This window comes from Cebus imitator, unplaced genomic scaffold (genome assembly GCF_001604975.1).
Source record: "Cebus imitator isolate Cc_AM_T3 unplaced genomic scaffold, Cebus_imitator-1.0 Scaffold77, whole genome shotgun sequence".
NCBI classification, from domain to species: Eukaryota; Metazoa; Chordata; class Mammalia; order Primates; family Cebidae; genus Cebus; species Cebus imitator.
In genome coordinates this window covers 3,700,271-3,727,667 of record NW_016107392.1, presented here as the reverse complement: position 1 = coordinate 3,727,667, position 27,397 = coordinate 3,700,271, and the positions used below count along the sequence as shown (strand labels likewise).

General features: G+C 49.8%; 1 protein-coding gene across 1 annotated transcript in view; it reads right to left on the bottom strand.

The window, feature by feature from the left end:
- Positions 1-27,397, bottom strand: part of PLXNA4 (plexin A4) — a 457,741-nt gene that overhangs the window by 62,613 nt on the left and 367,731 nt on the right. Inside the window, exons 10-15 of the mRNA XM_017532531.2 lie at positions 25,708-25,908; positions 17,990-18,086; positions 17,321-17,511; positions 12,915-13,066; positions 8,309-8,426; positions 1,179-1,315 (exon numbers count right to left, since the gene is read on the bottom strand). Coding sequence (XP_017388020.1) covers positions 1,179-1,315; positions 8,309-8,426; positions 12,915-13,066; positions 17,321-17,511; positions 17,990-18,086; positions 25,708-25,908 — 896 coding nt within the window. The remainder of the gene's footprint in view (positions 1-1,178; positions 1,316-8,308; positions 8,427-12,914; positions 13,067-17,320; positions 17,512-17,989; positions 18,087-25,707; positions 25,909-27,397) is intronic.

The window sequence follows — 27,397 nt, the reverse complement described above, 5'->3', positions numbered from 1 at the left end:
GGTCATCTGGCTGCAGGTTCAACCTCAGCCACTGGGGTTGTTGCGCCTACCATCTCTGAGCAGGTCTGGCTAGCTCTGCAGCTCCCGGAGTGGATCTGATCCTGATGAACAGGCTTTAGTTGTAGACTCCAAATTGCACTCTGGGGTATCCTATGGTTCTACAGAGTGGGTGCTATGGGGGGGGCACCAGGGGCTAACTGCTGGGCCATGCAGCATGATGGGGCCCATCCAGGGAAGGGAGGGCTGATAGGGCTCCAGTCGGAGCTCAAATCCTCCCCCAAAGAGCACGTCCACTTTGTTAGGCAGGAGGAGTGCTTCTAAGTCAAAGGTGATGGAAACCGCCTTTGCAAAAATTATGACAGTGAGGAAAGTCTGACGTAGAAACATATGACAGTGGAAGTCTGACCCTATCTTGCTTTTACCCTCCAAGCTACCGTTGTTCATTCCTGGGTACAGGCCAAGCTAACTATAGGAGGAATTTAGTTTATAGTTTAACTTTGTAACAAAGATGATAACAACCTCTTCCTGAAACAAACCCCCTCCTTGCCTGGGGACCAGACAGCCCACCTTTGAAAAACTAATTAGCTACAAGATCAGAAATTATGACTCAGGAGGGACGTTAGCAGCCAGAGGCCACAAGATTCCGAATGTTCCCAATTGCTCCTATGGATAACATCACTATTGTAAAACCTAAGATTACTGCTTGAGACATTTTTCAGATCCTAAATTCTGACTGACCAGCTGGTACCACCCAGACCAGTAATGTGGCTCAACTAGTTCTTTGGTCCCACCCAGGAACTGAAGACAGCAAGAAGAACCTGGTTCAACTTCTTACAATTTCATCTCCAACCCAACCAATCAGTATTCCCTACTCCCTAATCCCCTGCCTGCCAAATTATCCTTGAAAAACCCTAGTCTCCAAATTTTCAGGGAGACTGATTTGAGTCATACACCTTTGGTCTCCCATTTAGCCGGCTCTGCACTTATTAAATTCTTTCTCTATTGCAATAATGCTGTCTCACTAAATTGGCTCCATCTGTGCAGCTGGCGAGAAGAACCTGTCAGGTGGTCATACCCTCCCCACTCTCTGCAACAAAAACAAAGCTGCCCTGAAATGATTTACCTGTCTAACCTTTTCGCCTCTAGTGCTGCAGAAAGGGGACTTCTGGGTTGGTTACCTGTGGAAGAGACAGGGCTGCTTCCCGAACATCACCACCACGTTGCTTCCAGCATTCAGGTTGGTGCCTGTGATGGTCACTTGGGTCCCCCCGGACATGGGCCCCCGGCTGGGCTTCAGATCTGAGAGAGTCAGTGTCTGTGTAGAAAGGATGTGGCCTGAGACACAGCTGGGAAGGGGTGGAGGCGGCTTCTGGGCAGGTGTGAGGCAGCACCCCACTCCCCCCAAGCTGCTTTCTGGAATCTTTGGTAATAGTGGTCTCCCAGAGAACCAGAGCAGTTTTCTTAGGCTTGTGTGGATAGGCAATGTTCCAGACGCTGAGAGTCTGCATGCCTACCTTAGTCATAGAAATAACAATAGCTGCCATGTACTTATTTTTAAGTGTCAGACTGTATGTCTTTATACTTGTACATGCATGTGTATATATCCCTATATACTCATATATAATTTAATCACCAATCAATTCTATAAAATAGGCATCATTATTTTACAGAAGAGATTCAGTGATGTTAAATTAGTTTTCTAAGGTCACACAACTAAAAAGTGGCATAACTGAGATGTGACCCCAGAGCTCCAGTGCTCAACCCCTCTCTAACCTATAGCTCTATTCTTGGGTAGTAAACTGTCTCTCCCACAGATCTCTACAAAGGGCTGCCCAAAGCACCCAGTGGCAGAGCAATGGGATGTGACAGCCCCAGGGAAACTCAGAGAAAGAAGCAGAAAAGAATCAGTTGCTTTCAAGGGCTGCCCCCAGCCTTCTGCCAGAATGGGACCAGTGAGGAGTCCGGGTGGGGGGCAGGGCAGAAAAAAGCTCTTGACAGCTGGGGATTTGGAGTTGCAGTTTGTTCTTTCATTAGCATTTTAATGGAAAAACTTTCCTCAGTCCCAGGTGAGAAGCCTGTATCTGCATTTAAATGAAGATTTCTCTCTCCCTTCCCTAGCTACCTCCTCCTTAAAGAATTCAGCACCAAAAGTCGAACCCACTCAGTTCCTCGGAGCAGGCTGGCAACCTCCCCTTGGAGATGCTTTGATAGGGAAGCCCCAGAGCTTCCCTATCACCTGGCACATGTGCCTCCAGGTCCAGGAGCAGGGCACACAGGTGGGGACACACAGAGACCACAGCTCCTAACCTGCCTCACCAGGTCCCGGCACCCCGTCTCTGAATCCCAGATCTAGCATCCCTGTAACACATGCTCAACAGCATCCAGTTGAGCCACAATGAGAAGCTATTCCTTGGACCAAGCCAAGGAATAGCTTGTCATTGTGGCTCAACTGGAGACCAGGAAGAGGGTGGGATGAGGCTGTGGAAAGAGCCCTCCCTTCTCAGCTCTGCCTGGATCTCACTGTATGACCCTGGACAAGACATTTAACCTCTCTCATCAACAAAATCAGGGGGTTGAGCCAAAAAGTGGTGATCTCCAAGGCCTCTGGCAGTTTTCTTGTTCTGTAACCTGCAGTACCTCTTCAAATGGTACCTGTGCCCCACCTTAAAGGAGCCCCACCAAGCTTCCCAGCGAGAAAAGGACGGGGTGGGCGGGGACTGCAAACACAGGCTTCGGTGCAGGGATGGTCCTAGAGAGACAGAGTAGAACTCAGGGAAGTTAAAATAGATGGGGGTTGTTGCTCCCTGGCAGCCTGTGTGTGAAGGTTCTTAGAAGGGGTAGAGTGGGTAATCCCTGCAGGTGTTACCAGGGCACTATCAAGGGTCTCACTGGTGGGGAGAGGATGTTATGGATACATGTTTTAGAGTTGTGAAAAGCTATTAATATTCAAGCCATGCTTCATAAATATTTCACGGTGAGTTTCTACGGGAAATCAAATTCTGCATTACTTGTCACCTCTTCACTTGGCTCCATGAACGGAGGTAGAGGGAACAGGGAAAGCACTGTTTGCATGGAGTCTGCTAGGAACAGCTAGTGAGAGCCCAGGGTGCTAAGCTGGGGCTCCCGGGCCTTGGCATTTGGGTTTTTGATGACTAAACCCACACATTGGATTCTGTCTTGATTGTGGGAGAGGGCAAATATTGCCCCTAGCCTTGGTACTAAAAAGGGTCTCCCCAGTATGCCCCAGGTCTTGGGGAAGGGGCTCCCTGGCTATCTCAGAACTCCAGGGGAACTAGGGGCTTCTGTGTAGGGCCCACAGCGTGTACCTGTAAGCTGCCTGGTGGAGAGAAGGCCATGAGGGCTCAGAGACACTGGGAAGTGTGATAGAGGGGGGTTCTGTCCCTTCTCAAGGGAGACTCTGGGAAGACTCATGGGGACCTCTGTCCCTCACTTCCACCTGGAATCCCTGGAAACTCTATGCAAGGGATGGGGGTGGGCCTCAATGACAGAACCCTTAAATGCAAGGGGCCAGAGAAACAGACCAGGGTCCCTAGCACTATTCCTCCTCCCTAAAAGTCTTCCCAAGTGGACATGTGGCACCAGAGCCATTCCTCAAAGATATTTCTTAAGTAGAAAAATGACACAAATCTTTTCGTTTCTTTTCTTTTCTTTTTTTTTTTTTTTTGAGATAGAGTCTCACTCTGTTGCCCAGGCTGGAGTGCAATGGCAGGATCTCGGCTCACAGCAACCTCTGCCTCCTGGGTTCAAGTGATTCCCTTGCCTCGGTCTCCTGATCAGCTGGAACTACAGGTGCACACCACCATGTCCAGCTAATTCTGGTATTTTTAGTAGAGACAGGGTTTCACCATGTTGCCCAGGATGGTCTTGATCTCTTGACCTTGTGATCCCCCTGCCTTGGCCTCTCAAAGTGCTGGGATTACAGGCATGAGCCACCTCGCCCGGCCAACACATATCTTTGAGGTTCAGGGCCCCACCAGACCTCTGCATATCTGCCTTGTAGCAGTCTCTGTCAGCTGTCCTGACCTGCCTCTGCTTCAGCCTCTCCTCCCCGCCACCCGCCCACTTCCCTCTCCCTCTGCTTCCCATCTTTTGGTGCACTACCTTGTCACACCTTATGCTGGGAACAGCCTCCCACCACTCTAGAACCACATGGAAAATTACATTCTATCTTGTATTATACAAATCCCATCTTTCCCTCCAGCTTTTCCTGGGAAGCCTCCCTTAATACCCCAAATTCAATCACACACCTCTCCAGGGTGGGAACAATCACACAGGCAAGACTGGAGTCTTCCTGAGACTTTCCAGAGATGGGACTTTCCAACGTGTAGCACACAGGCTCATTAGAAGAATAAAGGCAGGAGCTGAGTGCATCGGCGGCACATGGGAGCTACTCAGGAAACGTCCTTTCTCCTAGGTCAGGGGACCTCAGCTTAGTCTGCATCTCAGAATTACCCGGGAGCTGTAGCACTGGATTTAATTAGTCCCAGCAGGAGGTGGCAGGGAGAGGTCCAGAGCACTTTGTTTAATGCCCACCCACCCCCACCCCAGGAGACTCTCCTATGCCCAGAGGTTTAGTGTTGTCTGTGCACTGTGGGGCTGCCAAAGAAAGGAAGGTCCTGGGCTTTGTCTGATCTTAGATGGAGTCTCAGGAGTGGGGACCTGGCTGGCAATGCAGGGCAGAGGCAGAAAGGCTTAAAGCGAGCATGAGTTTAATGAAGTGGAGGTGACTCTAGCCCTGTCCACGTTGTCCTCCAGGGTCCCTGCCAAGGACCACAGGATAGAAAACTGCTCTGGGCAGGTGGCTGGCCAAAGCAAGTGGCTCCCAAGACTGACTGGTTTAACAAGAGGGACAGGGCACAAAGAGGATCCAAGACTGGTACAATGCAGGCAGACGCCTGGAGTCCTAGTAAGTGAGGTGGGGCGCAGGGGCTGTGGGTATCCACAGCTCAGGCCTGTGCATTCACAGACAGAGGACTGTGTCCTGAGCACAGCTTTGAAGAATGAGGAAGATCTGGCTCCTGCAACCAGGGGAAGGAGATGGAGAAGGTAAGGGGGCAGACAATGCAAAGGCTGGAGAAATAGGATTGAATGGGGAAGAAGACAGAGGTCCTCGGACAATGTCTTACAGGGAGGGGGAGCTTTGGCTCTTCTTGAGGTGGTGGCTGACATGATGTTAGATGGATTACAACAGGCTCAGAGGGAAAGGCAAGGGAAGGATTTAAGGAGGTCATTGTTATGGCAAAGAGAATGGGAAAAGGAAGACTCCGGGACATGGTGCTGGACTGATGTCAAGAATGAAGGGACGCTGAGCCACAGCCCAGCAGGACTGCAGGCCCAGAGGATGGGCCACTGATGGGGATGGGCAAGAGAGGAGGACAACCTGTTCATGGGAGCTGACAGCCTGGCTGGGCCACATGGAGATGATGGCAGGATACAGCCACAGGAGTGAGGGGCCTGACTGGGAATGTGGGGCAGAGGCAGCTAAGGTTCAAAAGAAGCATCAACTTGATGAGGTGGAAGTGGCTCTAGCCCTGTCCACTTTGTCATCCAGGGTCACTGCCAAGGGCCACAGGATGGAGCGCTGCTCTGGGCCGTGGCTGGTCGAGGAAGTCCAGGGCTCGCTTTGGCCACGCAGCAGCTTCCTCCCGCTTCACTTCGGCTGCCAGGAAATTTCAAAGCCAGATTTCATGCCCAATTTTAGCAAACACCTGGCAAATGTCATCTCTGCATCTCAATCTGTCTCTGTCTCTCTCTCTCTTTCTCTATGCCTATATCATATACTATATATATATACACACACACACATATATATATATATGCATGCTTTATATGCAAATATATACACATTTCTCATCAGTTTTCTTAATGTCTATTGGGGTCAACTTGGAAATTCCCTCATATGCTTTCAGGAGAAGGTGATGGGTATAAACCCTAAACAAATAAGGAAAACGACTCTTCCATGAGCCCTGTTATACGTGCATGTTATTCTCATTTTATGAGTTCCCATGTGCATTCAGTGACAGCCAACTGCATCCAGAGGGTGTCTGGCCCTCAGAGAGCAGAGGTGGAGCAGATGCAGCCCCAGGCCCATCTGGCTGATCTGGCAGGGAGGGAGCAGCACGACACTCACATTTCTCTAAGGCTTGGCCCTGACCATGTTCACGTCTGTGTCAAGTACTTGAGGTCAGTTGCTTTCACCTCCCCTTCGAGTCTATGGCACTGAGGGAGGTGCTATGTTCGGTCTTACTCATCATCCTAACCTTCACAGCCAGGGCCATCAAGTCATACAATCCAACTCAATTAAACAAGCACGCATTAAATAATCTAGTGAGAGGCACTGTGCAAGGCGATCAATGGCTGTCAGTTGAAGAAGGAAGGAGGAGGAGGAGGCGGAAGGCAGATGAGATAAGGAGGGAGGGAGGAAGGAAGCAAAGAAAGAAGGAAGGAAGGGATGGAGAAAGGAAGCAAGGAAGGAAGGGAGAGAGGAAGGAAAGAGAGAGAGAAAGGAAAGGAGGAGAAGGAGGAAAGAGGGAGAGAGAGAGAGGAAGGAGAGCGAAAGCCAAACTCCCCATGACATATTTCAGGGCATTTGATGGCCAGGCCTAAAATCCATCACTTCAGGCTTCTAGCTTCCAAAAGCAGCTCAGAATTATGAGGCAATTATTCCATTACAGCTGTCATTAATCTGAGAAGTTTAGTTTTTAGTTCTTATTTTTTTTGAGACAGAGTCTTGCTCTGCCACCCAGGCTGGAGTGCAGTGGTATGATCTCGGCTCACTACAACCTCCACCTCCCGGTTCAAGTGATTCTCCTGCCTAGTCTCCCAAGTAGCTGGGATTACAGGCACCTGCCACCATGCCTGGCTAATTTTTTGTATTTTTAGTAGAGATGGGGCTTCACCATGTTACCAGGATGGTCTCCATCTCCTGACTTCGTGATCCACCCACCTTGGCCTCCCAAAGTACTGGGATTACAGGTGTGGGCCACCGCGCCCACAGAAGTTTAGTTTTTAAAATGATGGGTGTGTGTGGCAGGGATGTCTCCACTATCTCCAAAAGCCTCTGTCCCCTGGAACTACTTGACAGGCAGCCTTTGAAGAGATGAGAGGATCCAGGCAGGAAGGAATTTAAGGACTGGGGAAAGATCCTCAGAGAGGCCACGGGATGGGGAAAGGGGTGGTGGGGTGAGGGGTGTGGGCAATGGTGTGGGTAGAGGGAAATGGATTGAGTAAGCAGGTGAGAGGTGAGCAGGAGTTAGTGAGGTCATGAAATAGGGTTAATGGTGAGTGGGTGCTATGGTTTGAATGCATCTTCCAAAGTCATGTCTTGAAAGCTTAATCCCCAATTCAACAGCATTGAGATGCTGGGCTTTTAAGAGGTGATTAGGTCATAAGGGCTCTGCCCTCACGAATGGATTAATGTTACTATCACAGGAACGTGTTTATTACCAAAGAGTGGGCTTGTTATGAAAGGGAGTTCCACTCTTTCCTGCTCTTGCTCTCCTGCACGCAGTCTCCTGACTTCGCTTTCTGCCACGAGGTGCCGCAGCAAGAAGGTACTTGCCAGATGCAGCCCCTAGACCTTAGACTTCCCAGCCTCCAGATCAAGGAGCCAAGTGAATGACTCTTCTTTATCAATTACCCAGTCTCAGGCATTCTTCTGTAGCAGCAGAAAACATATTAAAACATTGGGGCGAGGGAGAAGTGTGAGGGCGATAGGATGGCATACCAGGCCACGAGTGTGCAGGGACAGTCCAGGGAATGGAAGCAATGGTGGCAATCATAGAAATAATAAAATAAGTGACACTGGCAGTCATAAACACATTGATATGATTTTCCAGAAGATCATGGGGTTGATGCCATTATTATCCTCATTTTATAAGAGAAGAAACTGAGGTAAAACCAAAATGTTGAACATGCCCATGTTCACCCAGTTAGTAAGTGAAAGAGTCAAGGATCGAATCCCAGGAGTTGCTTTGTAAAGTCCAAGCTCCTGCCTACCTACCATGTCACACTGCTGCACACCCACCTGGGGACTCTGGGCCCTGAGCTAAAGCACTTACCTGAAGCCACACAGCCAGGCACAGCAAAGTCTGGATTTGAATCCAGGTCTTCCAGACTTCAAAGGCTGTGCTCTCACACACTATAAGACAGGAGTCTCATGAATTTAGGGAGGTTGCAGGGCAGGCCCTTTCCCTGGGTTTGCCAACAGAGCTCTCGAAGACCCAGCAATTATGATAATGAGCTCTGTGGCCTGTACCCAGCGAGATCACTGCCGGCCAAGACTCACCATGAAGTAATAGAGCTGCGAGGACCGGGCCATGAATTCAGGCCGACACACAGCCACACAGATCTCCACGAAGCCTGCGTGCTGGCTGGGCTTGGCCTCCCCCATCTCACACACGATCCTGCAGGGAGGACAGGAGAAACCCCACGGGTCACAGGACTCCCAGCCAAGACCCCGCACCCCACAGCACCTACCCAGGGTCCCTTTCTCCACAGTAGGACCTCAGGGATGGCCAGGCAAGGGAAGAAGGATGAGATACCCCAATTCCTCCTAGCAGGGGCTCCTTCTTAATTGTCAAGCAATGAGGAAACTTGACCTATGGGGTCTCCTTTGAGGGAGCCTAGAAGAGGGTCCCTGTGTTCTGACCCTAGATGTTGAGCTCCTAATTCATTATTATCTACTCAATTGTCAACTAGACCGGAGGGCATGTTCTAGTCAAAAAACTTAGGGAATAGAGCTGGCTGAGTCCAGAGAGGCAAAGCGACTTACCCAAGGGCTACAGCAAGTCAAACACAGACGCTGGAGCAGATCTGAGGTTTTCTGGTCCCCATCTGGGAGCTTTCTGCTCCCAATGCTTGGGCTGCCTCAGTGAAGTGCTTTTGGTTCCCAGCCAGTCCGAGCTTCCAGGCTGGGTGAGGGGATATTGAGTGTGTGTGTGTGTGTGTGTGTGTGTGTGTGCGCGTGCGCACGCGTGCGCATGCGGATTTTTTCCTTTCTAAAAATTTTTATTGCTTTGATTATAAAATTTGCTTATACTCTTTGAAAATAATCAGTCAAACAGTACAGAATGTGGCAGTAAAAAGTGAGTGCCCCATTCTTCTTAAAACTTAAAACTATATATATACCTAAAGCTTTAGTGTGTGTGTGTGTGTGTGTGTGTGTGTGTGTGTATATCTCCTTGCAGACATTATATATAAACATATATGTATATGCATGTATATATGAATATGTATTCTTCATTTTACAAATGAAGAAACTGGGGCAAAGAAAAGATAGCCAACTTGCCATATATATATATATATATTTGCATACATATAAACATATATTCATACACACATATGTATATTTATGTTTGTATTTCATATGCAGGCACACACAAACATACATGTGTTTTTATATATATATACACACAATTACAATTACAATTATAAACATACATATGTAAGGAAAGATATATGTGTTTTTTAAAATAAAAGCAAAACACAACATATCCACTGCTGTAATCACTTCTGGTTTCACTCAGCACAATAGCATGGACCTTCCTTCCTGCAGACATGGCTTGACTTTTTTTTGTAAAGACTGTTTTCTTATCAGCAGCTTCACAGTATTTAATCTAATGACTGCACTATCATGTATGTAACCATCTTCCTACTGATGAACTTTTCTGATTTTGCTGCTACTCCAAATAATTCTGCAAAATGAACCAACTGACACCTACATCGTTAAGCACTGTATAGTAGGATAGATTTATAAGGAGGGAACCTGTTGGGTCAGTTTGTGTACCGAATACTTGGTAGGTAGAGCCAAATAATGCTCCAACAAGTTTGGACCATGAACTTCTATTGATGGTCTGCTCTTTTGATATGAACGCGAGATATGAACAATTCTTTTAAGGTTCTTCTAATACAATAGGAAAAAATATTTTAATTTTAATTTTGCAAATTGCTAGTGAGTTTGCACATATTTTCATATGGGTATGTTTCTAAAATCTTGCATAGCCTTTCCTTTGACTTTTCTGTTGAAGCCCTCTTTCTCGCTGATAGACTGTCTGAATTAGGAGTATTAACTTCTGTCTGGTATAAATATTGCAATTATTTTCTCCTCGCTTATCATCTTTCAACTGTGGTTCCAGTGTCTGTTGCCACACTAAAGTTTAAAAGGATCTATGTGGTTAAGCTGGTTGTTCTTTTACTTTACGGCTTCTGTGTTTTATGTTTTCCTTAGAAACAACTTCTGAGTAAGGGTCCTGGACAAACGATACCTTCTGTCCAGATCACATAATCAATGCATATTTGGTGTTTTTAAAAAGACATAGAAAGTACATAAAAGCACTTGTCATACTTACACAACCCCCAGTTGCACCATTCAGAAGGTAATTTTCCTTAAGACCACCGGGGGAGGGGGATGCCATTATTATCCTCATTTTATAAATAAAGGAACTGAGGCAAAAAAAAGGTTGAGCAACTTGCTTACATTCACCCAGTTAATAAGTGGCAGAGCCAGATCACCTGTCCCAGGAGTCTCCTTGTGAAGTCTAAGCTCTTGCCTACATAACATGCCACACTGCCCTACACCCACGTGAAATATCCACTGTCAACATTTTCATGTTTCTGTGGCTGTTCTTGCTTTTCTTTTACAAAATTGATTTGAGACTCTATATTATACTTGTAACCTGTGTTCTGAGAACCTGTGTACTCGCTTAATATGCTTTGAGTATATGCCTATGACTCTTCTATAATATCAGATTGAATGGCCGTGTAGTCTACTTTCCTGTGCTTATGAAATGATTTACTGAATTGATGAATTCCCTATTTTTAGACATGTAAGTCACTTCTGAGTTTTTACTTTCATAAATAAGGCTGAAATAAGCATTCCTGAAAATAAATATTTGTGGATTCTCGTTATTTAGGGAAAGTTCTAGCTGTCTGATGGCCAGGCTAAAAGCTTTGGACCCACGTTTCCACATTTCCTTCCAGGAAGTTTGTCCCAATTTCCCCTTGCACCATGAGTGAAGGAGTCAGCTACTTCTCATGCCTCTTTTGCACTGGGCATTAACTTTCACAAACCACTCCCTATTGTTTTGATTTGCATTTCACTGATGACTACTGCTGTTAAACATTAATTTTTCGTATGAGTTTTGGTTCTTTTTTTATCTCATAAATTGTACATTCATGCTCTTTGATCATTTTGTGATCTTTGCCTTTTATTTATAAAACCTCTTTATATATTGAGAAAAAGTATTTATTAACTGTAATAGGGTATAACCATATTCCCAGTTTATCATTCACATATTTATTTTGCTTGCAGTGATTTTTGATGCACAAGTTTTAAGGTTTTATGTACTCAGATCCCCTAAACTTTTTCTTTATAATTTCCTCTGTTGCAGTTATACGTGGCACAAGTTCCCCTTCTTGAAATCAAATAAATTTTCACCTGCATTTTCTTCTAATCCTTTCACAGTTCCATTTTTTTAAACTTAACCCTTTAATCTATCTGGAATTTATTTTGGTGTGTAATGTGGAATAAGATCTGCTATTGTACTTTTTCCAAGGCATTAACCAGCATCCATTATTGAATGATCTTTCCTTGGGTGATTTGAAATATCACCTCTATCACATACTAAATTTGTACACATCAGCATTCTTTTTCTGGGTCCTCTATCTTATCTTTACTGATCTAACTGGTATCATAATATTTTCATCATGTGGCTTCATAACAATACTTTTGATATCTGGCTATGTAAATTCAAAGTAGGCTATTTTAAAATTCCCCAAATCACAATATATTAGCAGTGGCCTACTTTGGTTTCGTTCTAGAAAGGTGTCAGAAAGTTGAAAGAGCCATAGAAAGATCTTTCAGTAAGTAAGTGGTGATGGACCAGAGAGGCGAGTCCTTCTATGGTAGGGCGAGTCCTACCATAGAAAGATCTTTCAGTAAGTGGTGATGGACCAGAGAGGTGAGTCCTTCTATGGTAGGGCGAGTCCTACCATAGAAAGATCTTTCAGTAAGTAAGTGGTGATGGACCAGAGAGGCGAGTCCTACCGTGACTGGGTCCTTAACCCATCTCATCTACTGTGAGCATCTTGGAGAGAACTCATGGAAATCAGGAGGAAGTGAAGATGGCAGTACTGATGGTTCAGATTCAGAAAACCCAGGCAAGACCCAGCAAGCAGAAATGGAAACTGCACTCACATACCTAGAGAAGGCCTTGTGAAGAGTCAATAACTTATGCATACAGCACAAGTGACAAGATTTCACTCCAGGAGGTGTGATAAAGATGGTATGGAATATAGATATTATATATTTCATAGCTGTGTTTGCTGGGCTGGAAAATGGTGCTTCCTTATTTACAAGGCCGTGCATGATTCACGAACCTCCTCTACTAGGTGGGTTACAGGTCAAGGTCATTTGTTGAATGACCCATTCTGTGGGCCAGCGGACTTTCCAAAGAGAAAAATAATCGAAGGCACCCACAAGCCTGAGAATGGGTGTGAATTTCATTGTTGATTTCCATAGAGAATAGCACAGGATCAGCGCTGGTGGGGATGTGAGTGGGAATTTGGGGGCAGCAGAAGGAACTGGACTCAGGTTTCTCTTGAAGGTTTTCATTTTGCTTTGTCTCCCCTCTGTGCCACCCCCATACCCCAAGTAGGTAACAGTCACCTTCCTCTCTCAGCTATTTCTCCTTTCCCTCTCTACACTTTCCCCAGTATGGCAGCTAGCTAGCTGAGCAGGCAGGGGGTTGTGGGAGTCCACCCTCCAACTCTAGAATATTATGCAGATTCTCCTCTTCCATCCACAACAAGCTCTGAGAGCATCTGCTGCTGACCAGGACATCCCTAATGCTAACCTATCTTCCCTCCCCTGTGTCGCAGGCAGCTTCACTTACTGTTCTGCAGGGATGTAGCCATCCACCAAAGGGCTGCACTCCACGCCAGCCACCTTGACATGGGAGGCAATGTCCCGAAATTCCAAGCCCAGGTTCTCCCCTCGGATAGTGACCTTGGTGCCCCCTTCCCGGGGTCCTGTCACTGGGATTATCTGGAGAAAGGAAGAGAAATAATTAGACAGACACCATGATAATCCCGTCAGTCACTTGCTGATGAGGCCAGGAGAGAGGCTGCTGGCTCTTCTCTTATCAGCCCCAGAGCCCCTGAGTGGATCCAAGTCCCCAGGGGCACCCATAGCCTTCGGTAATCAATGGGTAGTTGCTTCTAGGAAAGTAGTCCGTGTTTGTGTGTGTTCCTAGGAGCAGTATTCAAAGTCCATGATACATCTTCTCCTTTCATAGAAGAAGAGATGAGGGGATGGAAAATGACCAGCAATGCGACTGGGTGATTCACAGAAAATTGGGATTAATGCCTTCTAGCATTTGCTTGTGTTGGTTCTACTTCCAAGGAAAATAAAAACACCTCCTACCAACCCAGAGCTCTCTACACCTAAATGACCCTACCCACCTCTCAAGATCCTTCTCAAATGACACTGCCCCATAACCCAGTGTTCCTCCTCTCTCCCCACTTAAATTCCAAGGCACCTTCTTTGTGATACTTCCATGGCAAGGATTCTTTGTGTCTTGTTCCTCATCTTTCCCACTCTCAGCTCCCTCCTCCTCCAATCCTGAGTCTCTGGGGAGGAGGTCTGTCTCACTCCTCCTTGTGGCCTTTTCAGGAACAATACCATCTTTATGTCTTACGTTGTAACTGTCATGAAACCTACAACGGTCCAAACATCTTTCCGGAATTGTCATGAGCATCTGGCACAACTCCTTTGCCTTTATTGTTTGGCCTGGTACAGCATGGATTTAGGTTTAATTTAAATTTTACCCCTGTACACTGGTCAAAGTATACTGTCTTTCCCTCCCAAATCAGTGTCAAAAACTCACGATTAAAATGTGAGGACTCAACATCTAAGTACCTGCTTTGAGGTGGGGGCTGCACAGTTAACACACAATCTCATCCTGACATCTCATGGGCCAGAGAAGGGCATGCTTCCATTCCTGGTGCCTCTGAGCACCAGCACCTGGACCTTAGCCAATGTCAGCAGGATTGAAATGGAGGCAGCACAGAGATCCCATCTCTATCCCTTTTCAGCATACTCAACTCTCCTCACCCTACAGGGATACAACTGGAGATTCCATCCTGGGGTGAAGGTGAAAGACGGGGGAAGCAGAAGAACCAGGCTGTTCTGCCCTCCCCACCAAGTGGCAGCTTCGCCAGGTGAGGCTGCTTACTTGCCACAGTCAAGCTACCTCTTGCCTCTACACATCCCCGTGTGGGTGAATGTGATTGTGATCATGAGTGTGTGCAGGGGTGTGAGCCTGTGCATAAGCGTTTTCCCACTGCAGTGGAAAAACAGCTTCCCTGGAGACACAGGCCCATTTCTATGAGAGGGAGGTGGACAGACGTGGGGAAGGTGGGAGAGAGTGTCTGTGTTCTTCCCAAATGCCTGCCTAGCCAGTCCCCAAAGTGCCACTGGCACCTGGCAGCCAGGTCCGCATAATATTCTAGCCCTGGCTTGTCATTCTGAAAAAGGAGTTTTATCTCTGGCTCGCTCCTTGGTTCCCCAGTTTCCCCTAGGGCCAACGCCAGTATAAAGGCAATAAATAGCCTCCATCACAAGGAGATTTGTTTAATTTGCCATCGCCTCCCTGTGATTTTCTTGGACCTAGGCCAAGAAGAAAGCAAGTCCCACCAATTGTACCAGACACACTGCCACATGTAGCAGCCCTCCAGGATAGTTTCTTGTTGAGGGTTCTGGGAGGTGTCTCCCACCAAGAGGTGTGAGGGTAAGGGGTGGGGACTGGGAAGAGGACCTGGGCTGGGTGTGGGGTCGGGGGCAGTGGGGAGAGGAGAGGTCCACCTGTCCTCCTGTTTCAGATCATGCTGTAGGTTAATTCTGCAAATATTTCGTCCAAGTCTGAGAATCACTGTTTAGATTCTTACCATGCAACAGACTGAAGTGGGGACTGAGAGAAACCCTCAGAGCCTATACAGCCAGGAATGTGGAGGATAAAGGGGCTGAAGCATTGGGCACATTTTGAAGGCCACTTCAAGGGGCTGCCTTGCCAGGTGAGGCTGTTCACCCACAAAAGCCAAGATTCTTCTTGCTTTCACACATCCCTGGTGCATGTGCACAATTTGTGAGTGGGGGTGTGAAGTCTCACATTGCAGTGGAGGAGAACAGTGACCTAGGAGAACATGACTCAGGAGACCTGGGATTTGGGACCATGTTATTGACACTTGGGTTAGAGGATGTGTGCCTCTCTGAGCATCAGCCTGTCGGTCGGGAAGACAGTGATCATCATGACCTGATGATAACCCTGGTCTTGGGAGACTTTATGGGTTTGAATTGTGTTTCCACCAAAGTCACAAAGTGAAGTCCTAGCCCCAGTGTCTCAGAATGTGACCTTATTTGAAGGTGACAGGGTCTTTACAGAGGCAATTGAATATGAAGGAGGCTATGAGGATGGGTTTTGGTACAATATGATCTAATGAAAAAGGGAAATTTGGACACAGAGGAATGCACAGAGAAAAGACGATGGGAAGCCACATAGGGAAAAGACGGCCATCTCTAAGCCAAGGAGAGTGATGGGGAGCAGATGCTTCCCTCACAGCCCCCTGGAGGAACCAACCCTGCCAACACCTTGACTTTGACTGTCTACCTCCTGAACTGCAGGACGATCCATTTCTGTTGTGCAAGATGCCTCGTCTGCAGTACCTTGCGACGGCAGCCCTGGGACCCTAATAGAACAGGCGGTTGTTTGGACTGACAAGGTAAGACGTGTAAAGGTGTGGGGCATCCCACTAATATATGGCCAGTGACTGTGCCTGCCACTGTTAAGTGATCATCTACTGTGTACGTTTGTGAAACTGTGCACAAAGCCCCCTACCAGGATGTCCTCTCCTGTTCACTGAGGCAGAGACTGAGCCTCTGTCTTCTCTTCTTCTCCCTCTTCCAGCTGCGTTGTGATCATCACCAGCATCCACAATGGTAAACAGGTAATGAGCACCTATTGTGTGCTCAGTCCTGAGCTGGTGGCACAGATGTAAGACATGGTGTCACAGGGGAGGAGCATGTGGAGAGAGAGATGCAGCCCTCTTTTTTAAGAGGGGAGCAAGGGACTCTGGCCATGCTGGAGGAGTACAGGAGTGGGAGGAGGAGAAACAGGACTACCTAAATTAACTCCAGGAGCAGTGATTTCCTTGGCTTAGACATCCCTGGGAATGACTTTATCAGTGATGAGGGGTGAGGAGGAGGCTGGCGAGATCCTCACGCGCTGGGCCGGGAGCAAGGCACCTTGCCTGTATGCGCGTGTGGAATCCTCCCAACTCCCCTGTGAGAGGGATGCTCAGGCCCACCACACATGTGAGGAAGGTGAGGGATGGTGGTGATTTAGCTCTAAGGTTCCCAGCAAACAGCCCGATGGACCCTGGATTCAAACCCTGTTCTCCGGGACCCAGTGTCTGCATGTTTAGCTCTTCCCCATGTTCCTCGCTGGCTCTTCACTCCAGGGCCTGTGTTCCTTTGGTCCCCCTAAACTGCTCTGTCTTACAGCTCAGGGTTTGCTTTTTTTTTTTTTTTTTTTTTTTTTTTTTTTTTTCTGGAGTATGCTTTACGGGGTTAGGGTGGGTGCTGGACAGGCCTCCAGGTACTAGCAACAGAGGGGCCAGGTAGGAAGTTGGGGACAAATGACCCTGGTATCAGGCTTTGGGAGTTCTTGGAGTATGGTTAGGGGTTTGGGGGATAGAGGTTAGTCAAGACAGAGGAAGCAGCAGCAGGTACGGGTTCCCCCTTCCCCTGTGGCTCAGTCTTGCCCCAAAGCCAGCCCCCACCAGGCCAGGGAGAGAGAGCTCGAAGGCCTCTCTGCTATGCCCTTTCCACCTCCTCACAGCCGAGCTGTGCCCCCATGCCCATGCATCCTCCCATCATGGGCTGACACTTGCTGAGGGTGCCACCAGTGAAACTTCAGGCCTTGCCATTAAGGCTCTTAGAGACAAAGGAAAGGGCTGGCGAGGAATGAGTCCCTCTTGACACAGCTCCTTGGAGGCTCCAACAGGACAGTTGAGCTCCTCGTGATAAGAGTCTCTGATCTGAGCCTAAGCTTCTGGGGAAGCTGTGAAGGAAAACTAGGGTGCCACCATGCCAGGCAGAGCAACCCAATCTACCTGGTGACCACTGGGTGACCAACACCATGGCTGGGCAGACATCCCCTCCCGCCCACCACCAGCAGAATGTGGTGCAGCAGCCTAGCCTGGAGCCTGCCCATCTGGAGCAGGAGGCCTGACCGCGGCTTACCTCTGTGATGCGAGGATTCGTGCACTTGCTGTTGGCACCAGACAGCTCCAGCCACCGGCTCTCCTGGGCAGGGCAGTGCTGGCGCAGCGTGCACTGGCCTGGGCCCTGGCACCAGCCGCATGCGAAGTCTGGGTCGGCCTTGAGGCACAGCCCGCAGCTCTCGCGCATGGCTCCACACTTGTAGAGGTGAACTGCAGGGGGCAAGGGCAAGGGGTGCTTTGGAATGGCGGTGGGACCAGGAAGGGCCCAGAGAGGGACAAAGAGTATAGTCCCAGCCTGGGGCGATGGGGCACAAAGGCAGTTTTGCCCCCTAAGCCACTCTGATGCAAAAAAGAACCAGAAAGCAAGCCCAGGCCTGAGCAGAGGGACTGAAACAGGAAGCGCGGGGGGTCCCGCTCACTCGGCACTCAGCAGCCCTTCCCAGGAAGTCCATCGCACGCCACCCCCTCCCAGAAGCCACCAGCCCAGCTCTAGCTGTACGGAGCCCATGCTCAAGAAGTAACGGAAAAGCATGGATGATGGAGAGGCTGTGAAGGAGGGGCTCAGAGGAAGAGGGACAGCCCACTAGGGACGGGGCAGAATAACACCCACAAGAATGCAGAGTGCCTCCTTCCCTCTCTACCCCGCCCCTTCTCCTCCCACCCCTGCCAGGCCCCAGCCATTCCACACCTTTATTCTGAGCTGGGTTGTCAATGTTGAAGTGCCCATTCCACACGACCGTCAACTCCACTGGCAGGTTGTTAATCTCCATTCCTTCATAGGAATACTGCAGCCAGGTTGGGGAGGAGGAAAGAAGAAAGTGGGGTCAGAGAGAGTTCTGGAGAGGGCCCAGATGATCAGCCTAGGGCCATTAAGAGCTCATGGGCTAAGGACTGGCTAAGACTGTGCTTGTGTGCACGTGTCTACCTGTGTGCACCCCAGTTCACACAGGTGCATGTGTGTCCAGGCAGGGAGGTGCATATCAGAGGGGCTGAAAGATAACGCAGGGGTGGACCAGGCCTCCCAGCATGCCCCTATGGGTGCCAGCTCAAGGAGCAGATGGGAGTGAGCCACTCGGGCGTCTCCTGTGGGTCTCAGGCAGGAGGCCTGTTCCCACACCCTGGGCTTTCCTGCAAAGTAAAACCAAGGGAGGAGTCCACTGCCTCCCTGGCTGCCCAGGGAAACCCTGGCCCCTAGGCCCTGCCAAGTCTGTAATTAGACTGGGGAACTCTAATTTCCAGGAAATATCCATGATAGGTAGATGATTTACCGAAGACCTGGGGAGGGATGATCACTTAACAGGCAGGGCGGTAGTTGCAGAGACTAACAAGTGAAGGAGCTATATCCTAGAGGGATGAGAGGGTAGGGGTAAAGAGAGATGAGGGCTAGATGGGAGCTTGGAGGTGAGGGGGAAATCCTGAGGACCCTGGATGTCAAATCTGGGAATCAGGGCCTGGATGCTGCAGGCAGTCATCAGCTCAAAGCCAGGCTCATGCCCAGATTCCTGCTGTGCTCCTGTCCTGGGAGGGTCCCTCAGGGTCCTGCTCCCCTGCCTGGCTAAGGGATAGAGAGAAGGGGGAGGTGCTGGCTTGAAGATGCTGATGGAGGGGGCAGTGGCCAGGCATGCTGGCCCCTAGTCTGCCTTCTCATAGCAGACCCCTCTCAGTCCCCACAGAAAGAGGGTTAGCAGAGGAAACTTAGAACCTGGCCTGGGCAGAAATTTCCAACCCCTACCTGGCGATTTTCTCATTATTCCACCAGACTCTGCTCGCCACAGGGGGTGGGATGGAGGAAAGGAATTGAGACTGATTTTTCTGCAGAGGAGGGGCTGAGGCCTGACAGTTTGTTGAATGAGGTTAGTCCAGAGGACCAGGGTAGAAGTTGTGTTTGCAGAACCCATGGGCTCTTTTAATTCAAATTAAATCTGAATTAAAAATTCAGAGGGCTGGGCTAGGGGGATGTTGATGGATATCACGGGAGACCGCTGAGGCTCCCACCTCCAAGTTGGCCATGGGACCTCCATGGACAGGCAGGGTAGCCACAGGACATGGGAAAACACCCCTGGGAAGAACTTCAGAGGGCTACTGTCCACACCTCTGCCTCTGGGCAGGGATAGGTCTACACTCTATTTATAGGAGCTTCTAAAGGAGATGTTATATCCTCAGTGCAGGAGATCACCCTAAATTCCTGAGTTACGGAATGTGCTTTCATGAGAAGACTGTGACTGTGACATTGCTCTCACAGAGCTACCCAGGAGGACGTGCCTCCAGCCGCTTCAGGCTCTGCCCTAGTGTCCAGAGTTCTAACTCCCTCCCTGGCAACGCGAGCCAGGGCCAGAGAGCCGCGTTCAGTGTCTGTCCCACAATGGAGGCGTTCTCACTGCATTCCCCTCATTGAATCTTTCTTGTGACCAATGGCACCAGGACCAGGGTCTGAGCTCACGGAGTAAAGCAGAGGCTCCTAGCCCTGCAGAAACCACAGTGGAGACTCTGATTATCATATAACTCAATCATCAGCTCCCCAGAGGTCATCTCTACAGCTGGGTCAGGCTAGGTCCTCCTAAGTTGTCCTGAAAACATCTTCTACTTTAAACTGGTGGCTCTTAGAGTGGTCTATGGACTCCTTCATCAGAATCATCTGGCCGGGGCGGGGTGGGGGGCGGCTACTAAAATGCAGATTCCAGAGGCCATCCCAAATCTGAACTGGAATCTCTGGAGATGGGGAGCATTTTGAGAGCTACCCTGTGATTCCATTGCTGGTTAAAGTTAGAGAATCCCTGCAGTCTGTTAGAAGTAGGGAGGCAGATGACTGTCCGAGTGGAGAGAGAAGGGTGTAATAGAGGATGCCCTCTCTCCCTCCGTGTGTGTGTGTGTGAGAGAGAGAGAGAGAGAGAGAAAGAGAGAGAGAGAGAGAGAGAAAGAGAGAGAGAGAGAATTTCTAGTCTTCCAGTTCCTTTCTCCAGCCACATTCAATTTCTTCCCATCCTTCCCCTCCCTCTCTTTGAAGGTCCCAGTGGGAAAAGGTGATCCCAACAGGTTCAAGCTGCTGCCTGGACAGCTCTGGGCAAAGCTGGCTGTTCTAACCCAAGCTGAGCACCATCTGATCACCTGGAGGCAGCGCTGGGGCGGGCAGAGCTCTGACCTTTAGGAGGGATGCTGGCAGTGGCTATGTCAGGATGGGAGACTGGCTTCTGCTTTCAGGCCTGGGTCTGGCTGAGACATAAAGTGGAAGCAGCAGGTGGTGACCAGGAGTGTGCTGGCCAAAGATCAATAAATCCTCAAGTCCCGTCTCAGGAAGGACCTGACATCCCACGAGAAGGAAGGCAAAGAATCTTACATGCGCATGTGTGTGGGCATCTGTGTACACAAATGTGTTTAACGTGCATGCTGACTTGAGGAGAGGTCAGCATACATCTCCGTGTGTGTGCCTTTCAGTTCCTTCCTCCAGCCACATTCAGTTCATAGAGATGAGGTTAGCACACGTCTCCATGTTACCTGTGTGTCCATAAATGCATGCATGCACACATACACAGACATGCAGACACACACAGTTCCACAAAGTGGTTCTGCCAGTGACCAACTGTGTGACGTGAGCAAATGATCCAAGTCTTAGTTTCCCCATTGGGAAAGTGGGAATTCAAAGCAGTTCACATCTCCTCGGATTGGTGTAAGCATTCAAGATCATGCACAGCATGCTCTGAGCATAGTATCTGTCATATGGTCTAAGCACTCAAATGTGATTGTGTATTTTAATCTATGTGCATACATTTGGGGATGCTATGCAGAACTATATTTGTGTTGCCTATGTTTATGTCTGTGCAGAAGAATAATAGCAGCCATGCATTGAGTGTTTCTGTGCCAGATCCTTAATACATATGGGGATGTATGCATATGAGAACGCTTATGTGTTTTGGTATGTGTGTATGTGTGTGTATGCGTGTGTGCAAGCATGAATTTTCCCTTTGAAGAAAATTGAAAATATAAAAGACATTAAGGCTCAAATGTGCTGGGCACTGCTTTCTCTTTCTCTCCCCCAATCCCGGGCTCACAACTAAGAATATGAGAGAAATCATTAACCCCATGTGCTCCCCCCGCTCCCCACCACCCCCTCTCTAGGGAAGTTTTCATCCTTCCTGGAGGCTGTCTTTCCTGTGGTTGACCTGCAACGTGCCTGGGGCAGGGTAGGGGAAAAGGGTGGGTATGGCAAACAGAGCCTCTCTGCCTCTGCAGACAGTTGGGATCCTGGACCGGGGCTCCCATCCCCCAGGATCCCCCCATCTCCACTCCACTTAGCATTTATATAGCTCTCTGCAATCAGCAGGCAGTTAATCTGCACAAAGCTCGGAGCTCAGGGAGGACAGGGTCCAGGCTCCTGGAGGCCCGGAGGTTAAGTGTCTCAATCAAGGTCTGGCACACCATGCAGGGCTAATGGATGACTTTCCCCATAACCTTGGGAAAGTGTGAACCTCAGCTTCCACTCCTTTTAAAGCAAAAATGAGACCTCTATATAACTGAGACATTCTCTCCTCCAAGCAGTTCCTTGTCCCAAGATCTGAGATATTTTGCTGAAAAGGTCTGCCATTTGGGCAAACAGATCTCAACAACCTAATGCTACACAAGAAGCTGGTATGTACACCATGTCCACCTCCAGTCCCAAGGGCTCTGCTGACCCCTTTTCAGCCGTGTCCCAGTAAAGTAGAAAGGGGACACGTTCTCTTCCTATTGCTCCCCATCCCTGTTTTGCACGTGGTAGATGAAGGTGCCAAGAGAGAACCAGAGGCTGGCATGAGTCCGCGGAAGCAGGGCCTGGGCCCCGGCCCTCACGACCAGCACTTCAGCCAGCCAGATGCCCTTTGCAGCCCACTCACTGGCATGATTGGCAGCCTCTGAGGGCTGGTGACCACATGCTATTATTAGCAGCACTCGACATTTTCCTAGAGCCTTGGTCTAAAGTAGGTCACGAATACCCACAGTTGCTTTCCCTCCACTGCTGCCTGTGAGTTCACCCTGTCCTCCTCCCACCAGCCTCGGGGGGCTGCCGTCATTGGCTCAAGACCTATCCCCACATAATGGGGTTGGAAGTGGCCCTACCACCCCAGAAAAAGGTGAATTTTCTTCTTTTTTCTCTGTTCTGCTCTGAGACCACTTTATCACCCACCTCCTCCTGCCATCAGAAACTCAGGGATTTCTCTGTTAGATCCCTTGTCCAACGCTGTTGCAGATTGTTCACGGATTTAGGAAACGAAGCGATTTCTTCTTCCACACAATCCTCTTTGAGGCCGATCAGATCGAACTCCCAGGAATAACACCAAAGCTGGGGTAGAATGTGCTTCGCAGATGTTCTTTTCTTAACCTTTGATTAGGGGATGTGTTATGAAAGCGGATTCAAGTTCTGAACTTGCGCCTTACTTGCTGTGTGATCTGAGGATGGTCACTTGCCCTTTCTGGGCCTTAGAGACCTCATCTGTAACAGGATTAAGTGGATAATCTCTCAGGTCTATTCCCACCTGATGGTACTCTGTTTTCTGTAAGTATGGTGGGAGAGGGTTGCCCCTGATCATGACCCCAAAGATATCTGACGGAATCACTCGATGGCAAGCAGCAACCTGACCCAGACTAGCATTTAAACTGGGATTCCACTGCCCTCCATGAAAAGAGAGGCTCCTAGGAAATGTCAGAGCTGAGCCCTCCAGAACTATGTGATTCCAGTGGATCCTCATAAGTAGAGGGGACTCCTTCTGGATTCTAGTGTTTGAGGGTACCCCTCCTGTTGCCTCAGTTTCTTCCTCAGACTTTAAAATGGTAGAGAAATCAACTCTCCTACAACTACTGGTATCAAAATTTAAAAAGTCATGGAGGCAAAGTCAGCTGAGCTTTGGAAGCAGTGACCTGGAGGCAGCAGACTTGGCCCACGGTGGGTAAAGGGTTACAGCTGTGAACTCCAGAGCGCCAGAGCGCAGTGGGAGCTCTCCCCAGGTCCCAAGTTGGGGGCAGGGCACGGGCCAGGAGCTTCAACATCAGGTTCTCTCCTTGGTGAAGACAGCCGCAGCTTCCAGGCCTCCAGCCCCAACGCCAGCAGGGGCCAGCGGTAGAACTGACCACTGTGTCCTGAGACATCAGCCTTTCAGAGGTGAAATTCCCATGAGAGAAGCTATGTGACTTGCTGATTTCTTGAGGCCCAAGAACTCAACATCCGACAAACGGACTGTGCCCACACTGGAGCCCAGCCATTCCCTTCCTTTTCCCAGGGTGCCGGCACCAGGTACCCCATGGGACACCACGAAGGAGGAGACAGCATTCACCTGCCTGGGGCTGCTGAGACCCTGTGTTCCCAGGAGGCTCCGATTTCACTCCCACATTTGGGGAGTTCCCTGGGATGGCTATGGACTCATTTGGTCAGGCAGCTCTCGGCCTGGGAAATGCTGAGGACATTTCAACACAATCTACTTCCAATTCTGGCAGGCAATAGAATGGCACAGGGTCCCAGAGGGCTTCTTAGAAGCTAAAGTTAGTCCCCAGGGCACAAAGAAACTTCTGACCAACAGGTTTAGAAGACTAACTCGAGCTGTTGTCCGGGGCATCTCTGTCTATTAACAGAGTCAACCAAAGCCCAGGCCGTGGCACCCAGTTTTATGACACCCATGTCCCTCTCCTGGGGAACTGAGGGCATGGCCATCTGCAGCCGCAGGGTCTCTCCACCCTCCTGACATCCCCAGATCCTTGGGGCAGCTTCTGTGAAGAAATGAAGCTGTTTTCCTCACGGCTTGAGATCCTCACCAGCCTCCTGCAGAGTCAAAACACGAGGCCAAGAAGCAGGTCTCTTTCTGTAGGGAGCTTCTTGTTTTGGAGAGAATGGCTCAAGCCAAACCCTTGGGGCTGATGTACTTGGCCTCAGAATTTATGAGGAGACAGACGTGTTTAGTATCCCCTTTGCTTGCAGGTTTAATCTGGAGTGGTGCAGAAATCTGAAAAATAGCCTGGCCACCAGGGGATGAGGGGGATGGGCACACAGGATGCCATGGGGACAACATCTAGGGTTACAGAGGTTGTGAAAACAGTGATCAGTTCTATTCCTGTAATGCTGAGTGACACAGGGCAGGTGCATGGGCCTCTCTGAGCTCCATTTTCCCCTAGACTACTTCCTGCAGGAAGAGTGGGGTGTCCCATGAAGTCCTTTGTCTGGGACTCTCCTGTCACCCATCACCTCTCCAAATACAGACACTGCATGTGAGTTCCCAGGAGCAACTAGAAGCATCACAGGAAGCATCCTCAAATCCAGGCCACCTCTGCACTCACTAGTTGCGTAACCTTGAGCAAGTCACTTACCTTCTGACACATTTTAGGGTGCATTACCCCAAAGTGAACAGAACTTCGGGTTTCTGGGCCGGCACTTGCACGTACAGCCCCTTCGAAGGCTGCCCATGTATCTAATTTTGTACTTATTATGTTTTGGTCTTGAAGAAGGTTCCCAAATCGTACGTCTCACCCCACAAACCTAGATCTGCTCCTGCCTCTGGGCCTCTGCTTTCTCTTTTGTGCAGTGAAAAAGCACTTTAAAGTTCCTTAAAACTTGAAAACGTTCTGAGTCTAAATGTCTAGTGTTCATCTCTGAGCATCTGGGTGCAAAGAAGGGAGCCCAGAAAGAGAGAGAGAAAGAGACCAGAGCAGTAGCTGGAAAGGCAACACAGCAGGTGCGAAGGGAGGTGGGCAGGAAAGGCGATACACAGGTGGGGTTCACCGTGGGGTACCTAGGAATTAGGTAGACAGCTGTCGGCAACCTGGGGGCTGCTGACCACTCACTGATAGACTTATGTGGGTTTGCTACACATTGGGCAGGGTTTGTGCTGCTCTAGGCAGCACTTCCCCTAGCCTGCTTTTTCCCATTTGTCGTTCCCTCCCACTGATGCTTGGTCTGTCTCAGAAGCCTTCTCTGTTGCTTCTCTGTTCCATGCCCTCTATGTAGGTATGAAGGTGGCGAGAGGTCTTTGGGGGCTCAGATGAGGAACTCAGATCAGACCTATTGAGAAGGGAGGGCGCAGGGGCTCCAGGGCTTCTCAGGAAATAAGATGGACATGAGGGTTGCTGGAGCCCAGCATCTGCCCACAAACAGAGCTCACAGCTCCGCGGCTGGTCCGATATCCCTTCTAACCCTGTCTTGTATGGACAACCTTCATCACAAAGCTTTTACAACTAGGGCCAGGCCCTGAGTGACCTCAGAATCCAGCATGCTGCTGGGGCTGGTGTTGTGGGGCTGGGATGGGCCAGCAGGCGTGGGGGACGTAGGTGGGCAGTTTTGTGCATGTTGGGGAAATCCCTGCAGGGTTGAGCTGATCTGGCTCCTAGAAGACAACAGTGCTGAGGGTGGGGCTGGGGGCCTGGCCTGGTGGTGGGCAGGGTTCAGCGACTCACAGAGGTGTTCTGGCACTGCACGCTGGAGCTGTTGAAGCGCAGGGCGGGCACCCGCTGCTCACTGCCCTGGATGTTGAGGATGCATTCATATCCACGCTGCCCAGACTGGGGCTGGGGGAGGTTCTTGGCCTTCAGCGTGATAGGCTTGATCACCTCAACGGGCACCAGGATCTTGTCCACTCGCAGCAGCTGGGGGCAGTCCTGGGGACAGAGGGCATGGCTCAGGCTGGACAGCCAGGAAACCAAATGAGCAAGGACCTCTGCAGATATAGCCCAGACGTTCTCTGTCCCCACCCTTCCACGGACACACCCACAGCTGGCCCCAGATGTGCTCGTGCCCATCCAGTGGGCAATACACTGAGAACAGAAATGAAACTGAGGAATCTGGGGTCATATCTTGAGGTGGTCCCCAGCCTCTTCGGGTTCCATGAATGCCTTCCCTGTGCAGTCTGGATTCTCTGACACTCCTGCGGCCTCCTCCTGGCACCCTCCTACCCTAGTAGAAATTGTCCCTGCTGGCTGGGCCTCCCCTCCCACTGTGGACTGATGACCTCTTTGCCTGCTAAGTCCCAGGCTGTCAAGAATTGGGACAGATGGACCCCGTGAGAAGCTCTGAAGAGAGGCAAAGCCCTGGGCCTTGCGCTCCCTGGAATGTGAGTCTTGACTGCAGCAGGGGTGTTAGGAGGGCCTTCCCTATATGGGCTGAATCTGACATTTGAGAATATTCCGGAATGGGCCCCAGAGGCCTTTTGAATCCAGAAGCCTCTGACCAAGCTCTAGGATGTTCTGACCCCAAAGAAATGCCTCTCAGAGTAGAAACACACTGAGCTCTTTCTAGATGCTAGCAGTGGGCATGCTTAGCCCTGGAGCCACAGGAGCCTGGGAGGCCTTTGGGATGGAGACAGTGAGTCACTGGGCCCCTTTTTCCCGGGGCTGTCAGCTTTGTCCAGGGAGGGCTGAGGACATAAGGAGGTCAGAAGACAGACGGTGGATGCTCTGCCCAGTTGAGTGGGAGGAACTGGGTGGAAGAGAGTCAGTATTCTAGCTACTGCTGATGGAGGTGGGCAGATGTGGGGCCTTCCATTACACAAGCATGGCCTGGGCACCCCCAGTGCCAGGCAGATCTCACCATCCCCTAGATTCCTCCATCTGTGGCACTGTCTGGGGCATGCCAAGACAGATGGCTCCTGGGCAGGTTGATCATCAAAAGCATGACACACGTGCTTTCTGAGGGTGCTTCGTCATGGGCTCACCACTGACTCTCAGCAGAGGCTGCTCTCCCCACCACCCTAACACGTGTCCTCAGCAGAGTAAGGCAGAAAGAAAGCCATTGGGGAATGGTGGAAGGGAGGGCTTCCAGGCAGTTAGGCAACTGGCAGCTATCCCTCCCAGGTCCCAGAGCAAGCACGAGCCAAATATCTCCCTGTGCCATTGCGAGCTGCACCGTAACAAGACTTAGGCACAGAGGGAGAAGGCTTGAGCTAGCTCTAGCACCCCTGAGCCGCCGAGGAGCTCTGGAACTCTGAGCACATCACAGCCCATTTGAAACTCAACTTCTTTATCTATCAGTTGAGTGCAATTCCAAGGCCCTGTCCATCTTGACTGGTCATGATTCCATGATTTGGGGTGGTTGTTCCCTCTATCCTTGCTGATCATCCAACAAGAAAACAGAAGGGAAAGAGAGGCAGGG